Below are 21,285 nucleotides of genomic sequence, written 5' to 3' on the forward strand. Positions count from 1 at the left end.
AAGTCTGAGGAGGTTTGGACACGGGGGGACGGGGGGGGGGGGGGTGGGCGTGGGGGCTGATTATGAATAATACAACTAATACTGTAGTTACACAAAGAAATACAAAATTGCAGCACCAACAAGTTTGGGAACATTTTGACAAAGTAGGGATGAGCTGGTTATGAAAAATGTGGGTGGACCGCTAGCCTGTTCATCAGATGGGGACATCTCTACGCTGTTGACCCGTCTCCACTCGGGATGGTTCCTGCTGGCCCCACTATGGACTGGACTTTCGCTGATGTGTTGGACTTTCACAATATTATGTCAGACCCACTCCACATCCATTGCTTTCGGTCTCCCCTAGAGGGGGGGTTACCCACATATGCGGTCCTCTCCAAGGTTTCTCATAGTCATTCACATTGACGTCCCACTGGGGTGAGTTTTCCTTGCCCGTATGTGGGCTCTGTACCGAGGATGTCGTTGTGGCTTGTACAGCCCTTTGAGACACTTGTGATTTAGGGCTATATAAATAAACATTGATTGATTGATTGATTTTAGAATAATAATAACAGCAACGGCACAAAGGAATGTTGGTGTTATTTTCATATTTGCAACGACTAGGGAGGGAGCATCTTCACACAGGAACATCTACATTGTGACAAAAGTCTTCTTGGTTTTAAATTGTGTTTCAGAAAAAAACACAGAGTTACGAGGTGTTGAAAAGCAACTTAACACCTCAGGTTGGCACAACTTTATTTGAATACAATTGGTGGGTTCATGATCAGAAGTTGTCTTGTTTGAGTCGTGACATTCCAGCGTTTGTCTATTTTCTGTGCAGCTGTTTACAAAAAGCGTAAGGTTTCATAAACAAACATTTGCATAAAGCAAACAAATAGCTCAGTCCCGTGCTAATAGTATTACAACGTTGAACATGGTCTGTTGGAGGTAGACTCATTAAATCTTTATCTGCGATGAATCGCCAGTAAATGCAATTTAACTTCGAACAAAATGCGATTAATTGCGTTTAAATAAATGATAGACATGTTGCCGTTTGTGAGTGGATGTTTATCCATCTTTAGCAATGAACGTGCATGTTAACATGAATGTTTAATATCACAGCTTAATATAAATGTTTTATACCACAGCAATATGAGGGTGAACTATCCAGAGTGAGTGTCCGCTGCTTAGGAATGAATGTTAACATGAATGTTTAATACCACAGCAATATGAGGGTGAACTATCCAGAGTGAGTGTCCACTGCCTGGCTGCTTAGGAATGAACGTGATGTTAATATAAATGTTTAATACCACAGCAATATGAGGGTGAACTATCCAGAGTGAGTGTCCACTGCCTGGCTGCGCTGGCCAAGGCTCTTCCTCCCCACCACCTGGACCCAAACTGTGCGTCTCCAAGGGACAAAAACCGTCAGCCTGTGGAGACCTCTGAGTGAGTAGGATGCTGAGCAGGTCTCTTTAGGACTTGTGGATTCTGACTCAATTTCCACATGTTATTTGCCGCCTGTGATGCAGACAATCTTCTTTGTGCAGCGTGTCGGTGCCGGAGAGACTGGAGGTTGTGGTCAACAAATATGCCGAGCATACTCATGAGAAGTGGTCGCTTGATAAGGTGGAGGCTCCAGAAATGTGAGGGAGTGTGAGGAGTCCATTCATGCATGCTCTTGTCTTGTCAGTTCTCCAGTGGGTGGGTCCACGGGGAGCAGCTGTGTGACAGCACCAAGGTCCACCCCCTCCTCAAGCCATACAGGGCTCTTGCTGAAAAGGTAACATCTTATATGAAAGATGAACACTTTCAATGAATGAATCACCCGCCTCCTTCCAGGACTTTATATACATCACCATTGTTACACCACATGTCACTTTGTATACATCACCATTGTTACACCACATGTCACTTTGTATACATCACCATTGTTACACCACATGTCACTTTGTATACATCACCATTGTTACAACACATGTCACTTTATATACATCACCATTGTTACACCACATGTCACTTTGTATACATCACCATTGTTACACCACATGTCACTTTGTATACATCACCATTGTTACACCACATGTCACTTTGTATACATCACCATTGTTACACCACATGTCACTTTGTATACATCACCATTGTTACACCACATGTCACTTTGTATACATCACCATTGTTACACCACATGTCACTTTGTATACATCACCATTGTTACACCACATGTCACTTTATATACATCACCATTGTTACATCACATGTCACTTTGTATACATCACCATTGTTACACCACATGTCACTTTATATACATCACCATTGTTACACCACATGTCACTTTGTATACATCACCATTGTTACATCACATGTCACTTTGTGTACATCACCATTGTTACATCACATGTCACTTTGTATACATCACCATTGTTACACCACATGTCACTTTATATACATCACCATTGTTACACCACATGTCACTTTGTATACATCACCATTGTTACACCACATGTCACTTTATATACATCACCATTGTTACACCACATGTCACTTTGTATACATCACCATTGTTACACCACATGTCACTTTATATACATCACCATTGTTACACCACATGTCACTTTGTATACATCACCATTGTTACACCACATGTCACTTTATATACATCACCATTGTTACACCACATGTCACTTTGTATACATCACTACTGTTACTTTGTATACATCACTACTGTTACACCACATGCCACTCTGTACACATCACCATTGTTACACCACATGTCACTTTGTATACATCACCATTGTTACACCACATGTCACTTTGTTACACCACATGTCACTTTGTATACATCACTACTGTTACACCACATGTCACTTTGTATACATCACCATTGTTACACCACATGTCACTTTGTATACATCACTACTGTTACACCACATGTCATTTTGTATACATCACTATTGTTACGCCACAGGTCATTTTGTATACATCACTAATGTTACACCACATGTCACTTTGTAAATATCACCATTGTTACACCACATCACACTATATATATATATATATATATATATATGTATATATATATATATATATATATATATATATATATATATATATATATATATATATATATATATATATATATATATATATATATATATATATATATATATATATATATATATATATATATCACCACTATTACGCCACATGTCACTTTGCTGTATGTCTTTATATATATCACCACTGTCACGTTCCCCTTCTGACAAATGTCTGCTTCACACCTGAGTTCTCTGTCTTTCCACCAGGACAAGGAAGCATACCGCTGGGCCATTAAGGAGACCATAAAGAGCATGCTGGCCTTGGGGTGGACTATCGAGCGCACCAAAGAAGGCGATGTGTTGGACATCCACACCTGCACGCGGAGAATCTCACAGTCTGGACAGGTGTGTGCACTTATTATAACTCCTGTCTCTTTCCCCATGTTTCACAACAACAACACTCCAATCCCTTGGTTGTTACCTGATGTACTGTTGTGGGCCTTTTCCTATAAACTGTCTCTTTCCCCATGTTTCACAACAACAACACTCCAATCCCTTGGTTGTTACCTGATGTACTGTTGTGGGCCTTTTCTTATAAACTGTCTCTTTCCCCATGTTTCACAACAACAACACTCCAATCCCTTGGTTCTTACCTGATGTACTGTTGTGGGCCTTTTCCTATAAACTTCAATAGGAGGAGTTGAGCAATCTCACCTGCAAAGTCAACCTACCTGCCCAACAAATACAAATAATTGTATTTGTTCACTGTCCATTTTCTCTCTTTGAAGCTTTGATGGTAGCTACCTCGCTATATGGCTCTAAAAGTAGCTAAGCTACAGGAAAATATGCTCGTTAAGCTGCTGGAAAATGTAGTTACGCTACGTAGCTTAGCTACATGTAGCTTGTTACTGCCCATCACTGACTGTAAGCCTTTGAGAACCCTAATGAGAGCCGTAAATATTTTGATAATCCACTATCTTAACGATTAGTTGAAATGGCTAATTAGCCAAATCCATCTTTAAATATTTTTAGGCATGTGCGAACTAACAATTAAGACAATGAAGATGATTACTTATAATTCATAAATATTTATTTATACCGTTACTGTGCTGCTAATTAGGCTCTGGCAAAAATAATAACTCAAATGTTTGTCCACTTAAAAGCAAGGCCTTGCAAAGTGCTGATCAAACAAAGAATTCATTTTTATGTATACAAAAGAGGCAATTACAACGAAAAAAAGAAAATAGTATTGTTTGTTGATGTTTAAAAATATGCTTTTTAGCTGGTGGACTTTGGATAAAATAATGATTAAATCTATTTTTCACACAACTGCATCGCTCTGTTAGCTGGCTAGGTAACAAGCTAACTATGTTGCCAACTCCTCAGTACAGAAAGTAGCTATTAGCTGTCCTAAAAGTCAGCAGATGATGTCCTTGCCTGATTTGCTTAATTGATTGTGACGGACGCTGTAGGAGAGAGGAAATAAGGTGAGTTTAAATAAATGCTGAATACGATGAAAAATACAATTGAACTTTTTTCGGTTGATTCTTCAGTTTTATTCTTGCAATTTAAACACATTTTGTTCTGTATTGTTTTTAGTTGTCACTTGCGGTGGCTGCAGACATTTGTTTCCTGTTACTCTGCAGTCATCGCACATATTTGTTTCTGTCCGTTCAAAGACGGGCAATGACGTCACCGACTGTTATCGACACATTTAATGATCCTTTCTTGTTGACAGAGTCGTTGCACCCTGGCCCCAACATCATTGGCCCAACAATACGTTTTTCCAATACAGTCTTTGAAATGTAATAAATCTGTTCCAGGTTCAAACCTTTTCCACCTTTAAACTGTGAGTGAGTGTGCACACATTGTTTCTCTTCAAATCAAATATACTAACAGCTAAAGTGTGAAAAAGAGCCCAATGATGTGAATTATAGTGAAGTGAGATGGACTAAGTGAACCTTGTCTAGAAAAGCCCAGGAGACAACAGCATAAAAACTGTAGACTTGCATATGTTTCCACACAATATCATTTACAACTCTAGACTTTGACTATTTTGACCCATTTTCTTTTTGATGGCAGTTGTCTTTCGAAGGAGCCTCAACCTTCAGCCCCAAACCTTTGGACACGAGTAGCATTACCTTGACATGGGATCAGTGTGTGAGTAATCACAACCATAGACCTTAGTCCGCAGTTTGCTCATTTCACTGTTACTTCTGCTCAGGCTATGGCTGAGAGGTTGGCTGAAAACTACCACAATTCCTGGGCTCAGAGGAAGAAGCTGGAAGGTAGAATAATCATCACTCGGCTCTCCTTTTATAGAGCCTCATCTTTCTCATGCTCACATATCTGATGGTTGCCGATGCTTTGGGCTGATTGCACTTCATAAAGTTTGACATTCACAATGTGAAATATGCGCATGAGTTTGTGTTCCAAAGATCTGAGAGCAGATGGTTTTGGAAGGAGCAAGATACTGTGAAGATTCACATTCATTCATTCATTGTATTCTCAGGCTAAAGAAGTAAAGAATTGCACAATCCTCAGTGAACAATTTTCCATTGGCCCTTTGGAAGGAGACCTTGGTCTCTATTAGCAGACCTTGAAAGGTTTCTTCTTATGACTGACGAAACAGCAGGAGGTCTGACATTAAAATCTTCTTGCTAGTTTGATCAGAGGTTTTCTCCGTAGAGATTCATTTCATTTCAAGTCTTCTTTTACGAGACACAAAGAACATGACAAGAAATGGAGGTTGCTGCATGAATCAGAATCCTGTAATGTGTTTTGAAAGCATCACTTTATCTCATGACTGGACAAAGTCAAACATTCTCTGGAATTGGGATTGACATTTCTTGCTGTCCTTGTAGTTATTTGAAAGCAGCATTATGTTATCAGTAGCGTTATTATTTGTTTTGGTATTTTTGCCATTTGGCGTCGCCATAGTGAGTCAGTTGATTATTATATATTATATATATTATTATATAGTCAGTTGCTATTAGAGAGTCCCTTTTTTATTTCTAGTAAATTCAAGTAGCAGTAGAGTGGAAAAACAAGTTGACTTTATATGCTTAATTGTGTTTGATTGTATCCATTAAACCATATCCTATTGTGTTTACGATCCTCAAAGTATGTAAACATCACAAAATGCCACAAATTCAGTCGGCCATTTTGAATATTCCGCTTTGAATACCTTCAGCAATTTCTGTAGATTCTACGTCACTGTAGTAAGACTTCTGCACTCTGAGCATATTATTAGCTCAGTCATACTGGAAATACACACACATTAGAAAGAGTTGTGCTGTTTATCACTCACAATCCTTATGTAAGACAAGAATACACATGCCTGGCTTTTTATTGCATTCTAAATGGTAAATAAATATCTAACAATTGAGGCAACAGATGGAGGGTCCTCTCTAAAAACATTCAGAAAGTGCCAACAATACTCCATTTACATGTCATGACCTGAAAATTAACTAAATATGATTGTTATTATAAGCGCTAACGCAGACGGACTATTTTAGTGGTGCATTGATAGCAGTGAGCTAATGCTAGCTTACGCTGCTATTGTTGACACACTGAGGCTGCTTCTGTTTGGTCTCAAACTTGCTAAAAGTCAATTCTAGATTATAATTCATGCATCTCTCACCTGCTAGTAGACAAATGTGGCCATGGACCCACAGGCTGCTACACTTTCACATCCCCAGAGATGACGAAAAAGACGCAGTTTCACAGCAACTTTGTATAACCCTTCTTGAGGATTGTGATTGAATCTTCATCTAAACAGAATTATGTGAGCTCCTCGTCTGTTGGCATCCCAGTGACAGTGGAAATATTATACTAAGTGTTTGGTTTATTATGGTTAGATTGTATGTTTAGCACCTAACAATGTTGCTAATGCTACAGTGTCACAATAAAGTTACATCCGGGTAGCATTTGGCTTTCTAAAACTCATTGCTCATCTTCTTTGTGTTCAGGCTCAAAAATATAAGGTTCTGGATCATAATTTTCCCCAAATTAATCTTTGTTGGCACTCACAAAGTCTGCTTGATTAGCATTGCTGTTGATGGGCAAGGGATCAGTTGTTGCTACCTCCACATCATTGCTAATAAACTCTTAAAATGGCTCGGGAATCTCCGTGAGATCGATACTATTTTGACCATAGCTGTTTATTTTCAAACTTTGGAAGTCTTTTAGTATCATAAATGATAATAGCTTCAATATAGAGGCAACTTGTTTTTCCACTCTACTGCTACTTTAACGTTCTTAGTTTCCACCCAGAGAGAAGTGAGATTAATTAGGGTGTATCCCAATAATGTACTAAAAGGTCACAGTAGGGAATTCCACTCATTTGAAAGTGGAAATAATAGCCAACATTGTAAAATTGTCCAAAGTCATTAGTGAAAGATCTTTGACTAATATTATTCTTATTCTTTACCATCCTCGTGCCCTATGACTAATATTATTCTTTGACCCTTGCGTATCTTCAGGGAGTAGTGGGCACACCATCCTCGTGCCCTACCACGCGCTGACTGCAAAGGACAAGGCCAAGTTCCGCCAAAGAGCCCAGGATGTGCTCAAGTTCCTTCAGCTCAATGGCTACACGGTGTGGAGGTGATGTATAAAAGCTATTCTTCTCACCAACACAAAATATGCACCACCACTGCGCTGTCTGACAAATGGCAACTTTCACCACAAGTCAAAGTTTCAACAAAACACCCAGTGTAACTTTAGTATTTACCACAAGTCAAAGTTTCAACAAAACACCCAGTGTAACTTTATTTTTTTATTTTTTTTATTTTTATTTTTTTGTCATAAAAAATACAATCATGTGTGCTTACGGACTGTATCCCTGCAGACTGTATTGATATATATTGATATATAATGTAGGAACCAGAAATATTAATAACGGAAATAAACCACCCTTTTGTGTGAATGAGTGTGAATGGGGGAGGGAGGTTTTTGGGGTTGGTGCACTAATTGTAAGTGTATCTTGTGTTTTTTATGTTGATTTAATTTTAAAAAAAAGAAAAGAAAAAAAAAGTTTTTATTTTTTAATTTTTTTTATTTCTTGTGCAGCCCGGTACCAATCGATATAGGGTACTTCAACACGTAAACAGTACAGTACCGGAGCTACTTTTTTTTATCATATCTCATTCTTTTATGGGTATAAAGGGAGCTTCAAAAGTACAATATAAATGTACTTCATTATCATATATGTAACTCTCTTGAATGAATACATCCAAACACTTCATTAATATGAATTATGTGCATGGACACAGAAGAGTTAATATTGTATGTAGCTTCTAAACAACAAAGTGGTTTTAGCGCATAAACATCAACAATAAGTCCTTTACAATCTCATTATTACCACAGAAATGGACAACTCTGTCATTTTTTGGACACGATGAAGACTTAAAGCATTTTAAACACGTATCCTTACAATAAGCACAACTGGAAGTGTGTGGCCTACATGTAGTTAGTCATCATGTAGTTAGTCATCAGTTGTGGACAGAAGAAGTGTGTGTCCTACATGTAGTTAGTCATCATGTAGTTAGTCATCAGTTGTGGACAGAAGAAGTGTGTGTCCTACATGTAGTTAGTCATCAGTTGTGGACAGAAGAAGTGTGTGTCCTACATGTAGTTAGTCATCAGTTGTGGACAGAAGAAGTGTGTGTCCTACATGTAGTTAGTCATCATGTAGTTAGTCATCATGTAGTTAGTCATCAGTTGTGGACAGAAGAAGTGTGTGTCCTACATGTAGTTAGTCATCAGTTGTGGACAGAAGAAGTGTGTGTCCTACATGTAGTTAGTCATCAGTTGTGGACAGAAGAAGTGTGTGTCCTACATGTAGTTAGTCATCATGTAGTTAGTCATCAGTTGTGGACAGAAGAAGTGTGTGTCCTACATGTAGTTAGTCATCAGTTGTGGACAGAAGAAGTGTGTGTCCTACATGTAGTTAGTCATCATGTAGTTAGTCATCATGTAGTTAGTCATCAGTTGTGGACAGAAGAAGTGTGTGTCCTACATGTAGTTAGTCATCAGTTGTGGACAGAAGAAGTGTGTGTCCTACATGTAGTTAGTCATCAGTTGTGGTCAGAAGAAGTGTGTGTCCTACATGTAGTTAGTCATCAGTTGTGGACAGAAGAAGTGTGTGTCCTACATGTAGTTAGTCATCAGTTGTGGACAGAAGAAGTGTGTGTCCTACATGTAGTTAGTCATCAGTTGTGGACAGAAGAAGTGTGTGGTCTACATGTAGTTAGTCATCAGTTGTGGACAGAAGAAGTGTGTGTCCTACATGTAGTTAGTCATCAGTTGTGGACAGAAGAAGTGTGTGTCCTACATGTAGTTAGTCATCAGTTGTGGACAGAAGAAGTGTGTGTCCTACATGTAGTTAGTCATCAGTTGTGGACAGAAGAAGTGTGTGTCCTACATGTAGTTAGTCATCAGTTGTGGACAGAAGAAGTGTGTGGTCTACATGTAGTTAGTCATCAGTTGTGGACAGAAGAAGTGTGTGTCCTACATGTAGTTAGTCATCAGTTGTGGACAGAAGAAGTGTGTGGTCTACATGTAGTTAGTCATCAGTTGTGGACAGAAGAAGTGTGTGTCCTACATGTAGTTAGTCATCAGTTGTGGACAGAAGAAGTGTGTGTCCTACATGTAGTTAGTCATCAGTTGTGGACAGAAGAAGTGTGTGTCCTACATGTAGTTAGTCATCAGTTGTGGACAGAAGAAGTGTGTGTCCTACATGTAGTTAGTCATCATGTCGTTAGTCATCATGTAGTTAGTCATCAGTTGTGGACAGAAGAAGTGTGTGTCCTACATGTAGTTAGTCATCAGTTGTGGACAGAAGAAGTGTGTGTCCTACATGTAGTTAGTCATCAGTTGTGGACAGAAGAAGTGTGTGTCCTACATGTAGTTAGTCATCATGTAGTTAGTCATCAGTTGTGGACAGAAGAAGTGTGTGTCCTACATGTAGTTAGTCATCAGTTGTGGACAGAAGAAGTGTGTGTCCTACATGTAGTTAGTCATCATGTAGTTAGTCATCATGTAGTTAGTCATCAGTTGTGGACAGAAGAAGTGTGTGTCCTACATGTAGTTAGTCATCAGTTGTGGACAGAAGAAGTGTGTGGCCTACATGTAGTTAGTCATCAGTTGTGGACAGAAGAAGTGTGTGTCCTACATGTAGTTAGTCATCAGTTGTGGACAGAAGAAGTGTGTGTCCTACATGTAGTTAGTCATCAGTTGTGGACAGAAGAAGTGTGTGTCCTACATGTAGTTAGTCATCAGTTGTGGACAGAAGAAGTGTGTGGTCTACATGTAGTTAGTCATCAGTTGTGGACAGAAGAAGTGTGTGTCCTACATGTAGTTAGTCATCAGTTGTGGACAGAAGAAGTGTGTGTCCTACATGTAGTTAGTCATCAGTTGTGGACAGAAGAAGTGTGTGGTCTACATGTAGTTAGTCATCAGTTGTGGACAGAAGAAGTGTGTGGTCTACATGTAGTTAGTCATCAGTTGTGGACAGAAGAAGTGTGTGTCCTACATGTAGTTAGTCATCAGTTGTGGACAGAAGAAGTGTGTGGTCTACATGTAGTTAGTCATCAGTTGTGGACAGAAGAAGTGTGTGTCCTACATGTAGTTAGTCATCAGTTGTGGACAGAAGAAGTGTGTGTCCTACATGTAGTTAGTCATCAGTTGTGGACAGAAGAAGTGTGTGTCCTACATGTAGTTAGTCATCAGTTGTGGACAGAAGAAGTGTGTGGTCTACATGTAGTTAGTCATCAGTTGTGGACAGAAGAAGTGTGTGTCCTACATGTAGTTAGTCATCAGTTGTGGACAGAAGAAGTGTGTGTCCTACATGTAGTTAGTCATCAGTTGTGGACAGAAGAAGTGTGTGTCCTACATGTAGTTAGTCATCAGTTGTGGACAGAAGAAGTGTGTGGTCTACATGTAGTTATTCATCAGTTGTGGACAGAAGAAGTGTGTGTCCTACATGTAGTTAGTCATCAGTTGTGGACAGAAGAAGTGTGTGTCCTACATGTAGTTAGTCATCAGTTGTGGACAGAAGAAGTGTGTGTCCTACATGTACTTAGTCATCAGTTGTGGACAGAAGAAGTGTGTGGTCTACATGTAGTTAGTCATCAGTTGTGGACAGAAGAAGTGTGTGTCCTACATGTAGTTAGTCATCAGTTGTGGACAGAAGAAGTGTGTGTCCTACATGTAGTTAGTCATCAGTTGTGGACAGAAGAAGTGTGTGTCCTACATGTAGTTAGTCATCAGTTGTGGACAGAAGAAGTGTGTGTCCTACATGTAGTTAGTCATCAGTTGTGGACAGAAGAAGTGTGTGTCCTACATGTAGTTAGTCATCAGTTGTGGACAGAAGAAGTGTGTGTCCTACATGTAGTTAGTCATCAGTTGTGGACAGAAGAAGTGTGTGTCCTACATGTAGTTAGTCATCAGTTGTGGACAGAAGAAGTGTGTGTCCTACATGTAGTTAGTCATCAGTTGTGGACAGAAGAAGTGTGTGGTCTACATGTAGTTAGTCATCAGTTGTGGACAGAAGTCATACGTGCTTTTGCGGCGCGACGGCCAAACTCAATTTTTTACACAAAATCAGTTTTTGCCACAACACTGATAGCAGCAAATAATAGATTTGACTCAGTTGTGTCTATGTCAGACTCCACCACTCGCCTGCTGATGGCATCATAGCAGTACAAATGAAATGTGTCCTATCTCTCTGGTGTACAAATATTACAAGTTAAAGACACTCATAAGTACAAATTAAATGTGTCCTATCTCTCTGGTGTACAAATATTACAAGTTAAAGCCACTCATAAGTACAAATGAAATGTGTCCTATCTCATATCTCATACTTAGCCCCACCCCTCTTGCAATGTACGCCATTTAAGAGCTGTGATTGGATATATTCCGACATTGCCCCACCCATCGACAAGACGAAATTAAATATGATTGGATTTAATTTCTGTCAACTTTGTTGTCTCGCATTTATACTTTTACTAACATGTCAGTTACTTGTTTTATCGTCCTAGTCAACGTGCTTTTGTTCTGATTACTAATCATCCTATTTTTACCTTCTCCGAACAAATAAACAAATAAATCAATAAAATAAACATCTTCCAGCACAGTTTACTCTGTGGGCCCGCCCATGACGTCCGGTCCTCAGACTTGTGCGGCCCACATACAGTTTGTGCAAAATACAATCCGCCCAAAAATGAGGTGGGTGCGCTCTGTGGTAGTGAAGGAATCGAGTCTTTTGAACGGCTCTTTTAAGTGAACGCTGAGAACCGATTCGCAGTTACGATCTGTTCATTTGGTAGCCATTTGTTTGAGGGCGTATTAGGGTTGTACGGTATACCGGTACCACGATACTAGTGGATCATATTCAGTACTATACCGCCTCTATTAAGTAGCGGTCCTGCCGCAGTCGGCAGTGTTTTAGCTACTTCTAAATGACTAATCCTGCTCTCCATGGGGACAAATAAAGTCAGTTTCTTAAAAGTTTCATTATCACTGCAGGACGAAGAATAGCTAAACATGCTTTACTTCACACCGTAACTCACCGGCGATACTACTATGATTACATCCATCTAAAAAAAAAAGTATATTATGTTTATAAAGTCAGTAAATATGTCCCTGGACACATGAGGACTTTGAATATGACCAATGTATGATCCTGTAACTACTTGGTATCACATCCATACCTAAATGTGTGGTATCATCCAAAACTAATGTCAAGTATCAAAGAAGAGAAGAATAAGTGATTATTACATTTGAACAGAAGCGTAGATAGAACATGTTCAAACAGAAAATAAGCAGATATTAACAGTAAATGAACAAGTAGATTAATGATCCATTTTTACAGTTTGTCCCTCATAATGTGTACAAAATAATAGGTGTATAAATGACACAATATGTTACTGCATAATTAGGAGTCTTTGTTTGTTTACTTACTACTAAAAGACAAGTTGTCTATTTTATTTAAGGACTAAATTGCAATAATAAACATATGTTTCATGTACACTAAGATTTTTTTGTTTAAATAAAGACAATAATGCCTTTTTTTGTGGTCCCCTTTATTTAGAAAAGTATCAAAGTACGGAAGAATATGGAAATCCATTTTGGTAGCGAGACAAGACTAGCGCCTACAGATGTTGTGTCGGCCGCTGCCCTCAGACTTGTGACTCTGACTAAAAATAACAAAGCCTATTTGGTTGTGGAGGCTTGAATGTGTCATTTGCTGAATGTTGCTCTGCAGGGATGGCAAGAAAGCGGATGTAGATTTTCCAGCCAGCGCCAAGTGTTTTGGTGCCACTCTCCTCCAGCGCCTGCTGTCTTACACCGACGAGGCCCAGGAACACATGTTGGAACTGGGTAACCTTTTTAACAACGTCTTACAGAATATTGGCACAACATGATGACACTCCAGTATTTACCAGTCTGTGAGAATATTGGCACAACATGATGACACTCCAGTATTTACCAGTCAGTGAGAATATTGGCACAACATGATGACACTCCAGTATTTACCAGTCAGTGAGAATATTGGCACAACATGATGACACTCCAGTATTTACCAGTCAGTGAGAATATTGGCACAACATGATGACACTCCAGTATTTACCAGTCTGTGACAATATTGGCACATCATGATGACACTCCAGTATTTACCAGTCTGTGAGAATATTGGCACAACATGATGACACTCCAGTATTTACCAGTCTGTGAGAATATTGGCACAACATGATGACACTCCAGTATTTACCAGTCTGTGAGAATATTGGCACAACATGATGACACTCCAGTATTTACCAGTCAGTGAGAATATTGGCACAACATGATGACACTCCGGTATTTACCAGTCAGTGAGAATATTGGCACAACATGATGACACTCCAGTATTTACCAGTCAGTGAGAATATTGGCACAACATGATGACACTCCGGTATTTACCAGTCAGTGAGAATATTGGCACAACATGATGACACTCCAGTATTTACCAGTCAGTGAGAATATTGGCACAACATGATGACACTCCAGTATTTACCAGTCAGTGAGAATATTGGCACAACATGATGACACTCCAGTATTTACCTGATGTCAGTCTGTGAGAATATTGGCACAACATGATGACACTCCAGTATTTACCAGTCTGTGAGAATATTGGCACAACATGATGACACTCCAGTATTTACCAGTCAGTGAGAATATTGGCACAACATGATGACACTCCGGTATTTACCAGTCAGTGAGAATATTGGCACAACATAATGACACTCCAGTATTTACCAGTCAGTGAGAATATTGGCACAACATGATGACACTCCAGTATTTACCAGTCAGTGAGAATATTGGCACAACATGATGACACTCCAGTATTTACCAGTCTGTGAGAATATTGGCACAACATAATGACACTCCAGTATTTACCAGTCTGTGAGAATATTGGCACAACATGATGACACTCCAGTATTTACCAGTCTGTGAGAATATTGGCACAACATGATGACACTCCAGTATTTACCTGATGTCAGTCTGTGAGAATATTGGCACAACATGATGACACTCCAGTATTTACCAGTCTGTGAGAATAATGGCACAACATGATGACACTCCAGTATTTACCAGTCAGTGAGAATATTGGCACAACATGATGACACTCCAGTATTTACCAGTCAGTGAGAATATTGGCACAACATGATGACACTCCAGTATTTACCAGTCAGTGAGAATATTGGCACAACATGATGACACTCCAGTATTTACCAGTCAGTGAGAATATTGGCACAACATGATGACACTCCAGTATTTACCAGTCTGTGAGAATATTGGCACAACATGATGACACTCCAGTATTTACCAGTCAGTGAGAATATTGGCACAACATGATGACACTCCAGCATTTACCAGTCAGTGAGAATATTGGCACAACATGATGACACTCCAGTATTTACCAGTCAGTGAGAATATTGGCACAACATGATGACACTCCAGTATTTACCAGTCTGTGAGAATATTGGCACAACATGATGACACTCCAGTATTTACCTGATGTCAGTCTGTGAGAATATTGGCACAACATGATGACACTCCAGTATTTACCTGATGTCAGTCTGTGAGAATATTGGCACAACATGATGACACTCCAGTATTTACCAGTCTGTGAGAATAATGGCACAACATGATGACACTCCAGTATTTACCAGTCAGTGAGAATATTGGCACAACATGATGACACTCCAGTATTTACCAGTCAGTGAGAATATTGGCACAACATGATGACACTCCAGTATTTACCAGTCAGTGAGAATATTGGCACAACATGATGACACTCCAGTATTTACCAGTCAGTGAGAATATTGGCACAACATGATGACACTCCAGTATTTACCAGTCTGTGAGAATATTGGCACAACATGATGACACTCCAGTATTTACCAGTCAGTGAGAATATTGGCACAACATGATGACACTCCAGCATTTACCAGTCAGTGAGAATATTGGCACAACATGATGACACTCCAGTATTTACCAGTCAGTGAGAATATTGGCACAACATGATGACACTCCAGTATTTACCAGTCTGTGAGAATATTGGCACAACATGATGACACTCCAGTATTTACCTGATGTCAGTCTGTGAGAATATTGGCACAACATGATGACACTCCAGTATTTACCTGATGTCAGTCTGTGAGAATATTGGCACAACATGATGACACTCCAGTATTTACCAGTCTGTGAGAATATTGGCACAACATGATGACACTCCAGTATTTACCAGTCAGTGAGAATATTGGCACAACATGATGACACTCCAGTATTTACCAGTCAGTGAGAATATTGGCACAACATGATGACACTCCAGTATTTACCAGTCAGTGAGAATATTGGCACAACATGATGACACTCCAGTATTTACCAGTCAGTGAGAATATTGGCACAACATGATGACACTCCAGTATTTACCAGTCTGTGAGAATATTGGCACAACATGATGACACTCCAGTATTTACCAGTCAGTGAGAATATTGGCACAACATGATGACACTCCAGCATTTACCAGTCAGTGAGAATATTGGCACAACATGATGACACTCCAGTATTTACCAGTCAGTGAGAATATTGGCACAACATGATGACACTCCAGTATTTACCAGTCCGTGAGAATATTGGCACAACATGATGACACTCCAGTATTTACCTGATGTCAGTCTGTGAGAATATTGGCACAACATGATGACACTCCAGTATTTACCTGATGTCAGTCTGTGAGAATATTGGCACAACATGATGACACTCCAGTATTTACCAGTCTGTGAGAATAATGGCACAACATGATGACACTCCAGTATTTACCAGTCAGTGAGAATATTGGCACAACATGATGACACTCCAGTATTTACCAGTCTGTGAGAATATTGGCACAACATGATGACACTCCAGTATTTACCAGTCAGTGAGAATATTGGCACAACATGATGACACTCCAGTATTTACCAGTCAGTGAGAATATTGGCACAACATGATGACACTCCAGTATTTACCAGTCAGTGAGAATATTGGCACAACATGATGACACTCCAGTATTTACCAGTCAGTGAGAATATTGGCACAACATGATGACACTCCAGTATTTACCAGTCAGTGAGAATATTGGCACAACATGATGACACTCCAGTATTTACCAGTCTGTGAGAATATTGGCACAACATGATGACACTCCAGTATTTACCAGTCAGTGAGAATATTGGCACAACATGATGACACTCCGGTATTTACCAGTCAGTGAGAATATTGGCACAACATGATGACACTCCAGTATTTACCAGTCTGTGAGAATATTGGCACAACATGATGACACTCCAGTATTTACCAGTCAGTGAGAATATTGGCACAACATGATGACACTCCAGTATTTACCAGTCAGTGAGAATATTGGCACAACATGATGACACTCCAGTATTTACCAGTCAGTGAGAATATTGGCACAACATGATGACACTCCAGTATTTACCAGTCTGTGAGAATATTGGCACAACATGATGACACTCCAGTATTTACCAGTCTGTGAGAATATTGGCACAACATGATGACACTCCAGTATTTACCAGTCTGTGAGAATATTGGCACAACATGATGACACTCCAGTATTTACCAGTCTGTGAGAATATTGGCACAACATGATGACACTCCAGTATTTACCAGTCTGTGAGAATATTGGCACAACATGATGACACTCCAGTATTTACCAGTCTGTGAGAATATTGGCACAACATGATGACACTCCAGTATTTACCAGTCTGTGAGAATATTGGCACAACATGATGACACTCCGGTATTTACCAGTCTGTGAGAATATTGGCACAACATGATGACACTCCAGTATTTACTTCCTTCTGCACGTGAACATTGACATTTTTTCTGAGAGATCCTTTGGATTTGAGGCATCCTAACGTTGTTTAAAATAGTAAGTTTCTTGAACGTGTGTAGACATAGCAACATGTCTTTTGTCCACAGAGGTGATGCAAGCCAGAGGACAGACTTCCAAAGGAGAGGGAGCGTCACACCAGCAACCTGTCCACTTCTTCCTGAAGGTTTGATTGTTACTATCTAACATGCCATTTTTATTTTCCATGCAGAGCCTGGAGTTAGGATTCAAAATTATGCCATCAAACTGTTTTGTTAAACGGTTGCTAAGGGTAACGCCTTCCCTGAAAAATCCTTTGTGACTGCGTAATTTATTTAGCCGCTTAAGAAATCCATGTGGGCGTGTCCATTGCCTTCATGACATCAATTAAAGCTTCCCACGCCGTTCTGCCTGGGAGCAGACGGCTAATGGAGAGAGATATTTTTACACTGACGAGTGGCGCCCAGTCAGGCCTCACATGGAACATGTTGCTATTTACACAGCCAGGGTTTGTCTTATATTCACCTTGTCCTACACTGCTGCCACACCCTCCTCTGCTCCTTCTGCCAATCACACACCAACAAACTACACCCTGGTCTGCTCCTTCAGCCAATCACACACCAACAAACTACACCCTGGTCTGCTCCTTCAGCCAATCACACACCAACAAACTACACCCTGGTCTGCTCCTTCAGCCAATCACACACCAACAAACTACACTCTGGTCTGGTCTGGTCGCCAGCCAATCACACACCAACAAACTACACCCTGGTCTGTTACATTCTTACTAACATGTAACTATAATGTTACATTCTTACTAACATGTAACTATAATGTTACATTCTTACTAACATGTAATTATAATGTTACATTCTGACTAACATGTAACTATAATGTTACATTCTTACTAACATGTAACTATAATGTTACATTCTTACTAACATGTAACTATAATGTTACATTCTTACTAACATGTAACTATAATGTTACATTCTTACTAACATGTAACTTTAATGTTACATTCTTACTAACATGTAACTATAATGTTACATTCTTACTAACATGTAACTATAATGTTACATTCTTACTAACATGTAACTTTAATGTTACATTCTTACTAACATGTAACTATAATGTTACATTCTTACTAACATGTAACTATAATGTTACATTCTTACTAACATGTAACTATAATGTTACATTCTTACTAACATGTAACTATAATGTTACCTTCTTACTAACATGTAATTATAATGTTACCTTCTTACTAACATGTAACTATAATGTTACATTCTTACTAACATGTAACTATAATGTTACATTCTTACTAACATGTAACTATAATGTTACATTCTTACTAACATGTAACTATAATGTTACATTCTTACTAACATGTAACTATAATGTTACATTCTTACTAACATGTAACTTTAATGTTACATTCTTACTAACATGTAACTATAATGTTACATTCTTACTAACATGTAACTATAATGTTACATTCTTACTAACATGTAACTATAATGTTACATTCTTACTAACATGTAACTTTAATGTTACATTCTTACTAACATGTAACTATAATGTTACATTCTTACTAACATGTAACTATAATGTTACATTCTTACTAACATGTAAGTATAATATTACCTTCTTACTAACATGTAATTATAATGTTACCTTCTTACTAACATGTAACTATAATGTTACATTCTTACTAACATGTAATTATAATGTTACATTCTTACTAACATGTAATTATAATGTTACATTCTGACTAACATGTAACTATAATGTTACATTCTTACTAACATGTAACTATAATGTTACATTCTTACTAACATGTAACTATAATGTTACATTCTTACTAACATGTAACTATAATGTTACATTCTTACTAACATGTAACTTTAATGTTACATTCTTACTAACATGTAACTATAATGTTACATTCTTACTAACATGTAACTATAATGTTACATTCTTACTAACATGTAACTATAATGTTACCTTCTTACTAACATGTAATTATAATGTTACATTCTTACTAACATGTAACTATAATGTTACATTCTTACTAACATGTAACTATAATGTTACATTCTTACTAACATGTAATTATAATGTTACATTCTGACTAACATGTAACTATAATGTTACATTCTGACTAACATGTAACTATAATGTTACATTCTTACTAACATGTAATTATAATGTTACAGTTGAGTGATTGTGCAAACAAAGCAACACAATGTTTTGTTGTCAATGATCCCTGAAACTAATCATCTCTTTTGGAATGTGACACTTGATTGGTGATTGGTGTCATTTGTTCTCTTTCCACAGGTGCTGCTTCCTCTTTTGGAAGAATATGTGAAAAGCCAGCGACTTTATTTCCTGTCGGTGTCCCTCTACTCGGACACAAAGGGAAGCAGTGCCTCCAAAAAGGAGAAAGAAATGATAGTAAGGTAAGTGTCACTTGCATATATGTCATGTCCACACACTTCATGAACATGATAGTAAGGTAAGTGTCACTTGCATATATGTCATGTCCACACACTTCATGAACATGATAGTAAGATAAGTGTCACTTGCATGAACATGATAGTAAGGTAAGTGTCACTTGCATATATGTCATGTCCACACACTTCATGAACATGATAGTAAGGTAAGTGTCACTTGCATGAACATGATAGTAAGATAAGTGTCACTTGCATGAACATGATAGTAAGGTAAGTGTCACTTGCATGAACATGATAGTAAGGTAAGTGTCACTTGCATGAACATGATAGTAAGGTAAGTGTCACTTGCATGAACATGATAGTAAGGTAAGTGTCACTTGCATGAACATGATAGTAAGGTAAGTGTCACTTGCATGAACATGATAGTAAGGTAAGTGTCACTTGCATGAACATGATAGTAAGGTAAGTGTCACTTGCATTAATGTCATGTCCACACACTTCATGAAACATTCATTTATGTTGTTGTGGGAAATGTTTGCATTGAATAATAATTTTCATTTCCATTTGACTTGTCTTTCTTGTCACATGCAGCCTCTTCTGTCAGATTGCATCTCTCGTAAGACACCGTCTCTTTGTCTTTGGTAAGCACAACAGCTGTTTGTATTTTTTCTGCATCTGCATTCAGTTTTGATATCGTCGCTTTTTTTCATTTTCTTGCAGGAAATGAAAGCTCGGTGGTCACAAGCTGCCTCCAGGTTTTGGCCCGAGCGTTGGATGGCAGGTATTTCTGCGGCACTCTGATTCTGTCGCTCTGTCACGAGTGCCTCATAACCCGCCTGAGGGCCAAATTGGTGGGTTCATTGATCCGCCTAAAACACTCTGGAAGTGATAACACCAAGAGGCATTACCTCTGAATCGTGATTGCAAATGATTTATTTTGACAGTTGGTCTGCTAGTAACATAAACAGAAAGGGTCATGCCTTAAATTGCATTGGTTATTTGACTTTTGTGCTCTCACACTTAAACAATATAAGTAAAGATCATTGGTGCTAGCTCTGTTTTTGACTGGGATTGTCATAGTCACATCTGATTAGATTCTGATCGCTCCACCAGCAGCAACATTTAACAAAACAAAGCCACACAGTTTTTTTATGTTAGCATGTCTGCTAGCAAGAGCACAGCTAATGGGGATCCCCACTAATTGATCATACTCGACACTTTTTCCACTTGAACAAATAATTCTTGCAAAGATTGGATGGTGTTGGAATGGCCACGCCAGCTCTGATGTTGATTATCTGCTGCACGGCTGCCCAAATTGGGGCCCGTGGGCCAAATTTAGTCCGCCGAGTCATGTCGTTTGACCCGCTAAAGAGTGGCTTCAGTTGTCTTG

General features: G+C 38.8%; 1 protein-coding gene across 8 annotated transcripts in view; it reads left to right on the top strand.

Annotated features, from left to right (window-relative positions):
- The window catches only part of LOC133657601 (ryanodine receptor 2-like), a 212,667-nt gene that overhangs the window by 108,551 nt on the left and 82,831 nt on the right, over positions 1-21,285 (top strand). For all 8 annotated transcript variants that reach the window (XM_062059109.1, XM_062059105.1, XM_062059111.1 and 5 more), the window contains exons 54-65: positions 1,292-1,425; positions 1,527-1,605; positions 1,670-1,759; positions 3,282-3,419; positions 5,097-5,174; positions 5,239-5,302; positions 7,499-7,622; positions 13,285-13,400; positions 17,547-17,623; positions 19,780-19,901; positions 20,487-20,536; positions 20,616-20,676. In XM_062059109.1, the coding sequence (XP_061915093.1) occupies positions 1,292-1,425; positions 1,527-1,605; positions 1,670-1,759; positions 3,282-3,419; positions 5,097-5,174; positions 5,239-5,302; positions 7,499-7,622; positions 13,285-13,400; positions 17,547-17,623; positions 19,780-19,901; positions 20,487-20,536; positions 20,616-20,676 (1,133 nt within the window). The remainder of the gene's footprint in view (positions 1-1,291; positions 1,426-1,526; positions 1,606-1,669; positions 1,760-3,281; positions 3,420-5,096; positions 5,175-5,238; positions 5,303-7,498; positions 7,623-13,284; positions 13,401-17,546; positions 17,624-19,779; positions 19,902-20,486; positions 20,537-20,615; positions 20,677-21,285) is intronic.

The sequence above is a fragment of the Entelurus aequoreus genome, linkage group LG09 (genome assembly GCF_033978785.1).
Source record: "Entelurus aequoreus isolate RoL-2023_Sb linkage group LG09, RoL_Eaeq_v1.1, whole genome shotgun sequence".
Lineage (NCBI taxonomy): Eukaryota > Metazoa > Chordata > Actinopteri > Syngnathiformes > Syngnathidae > Entelurus > Entelurus aequoreus.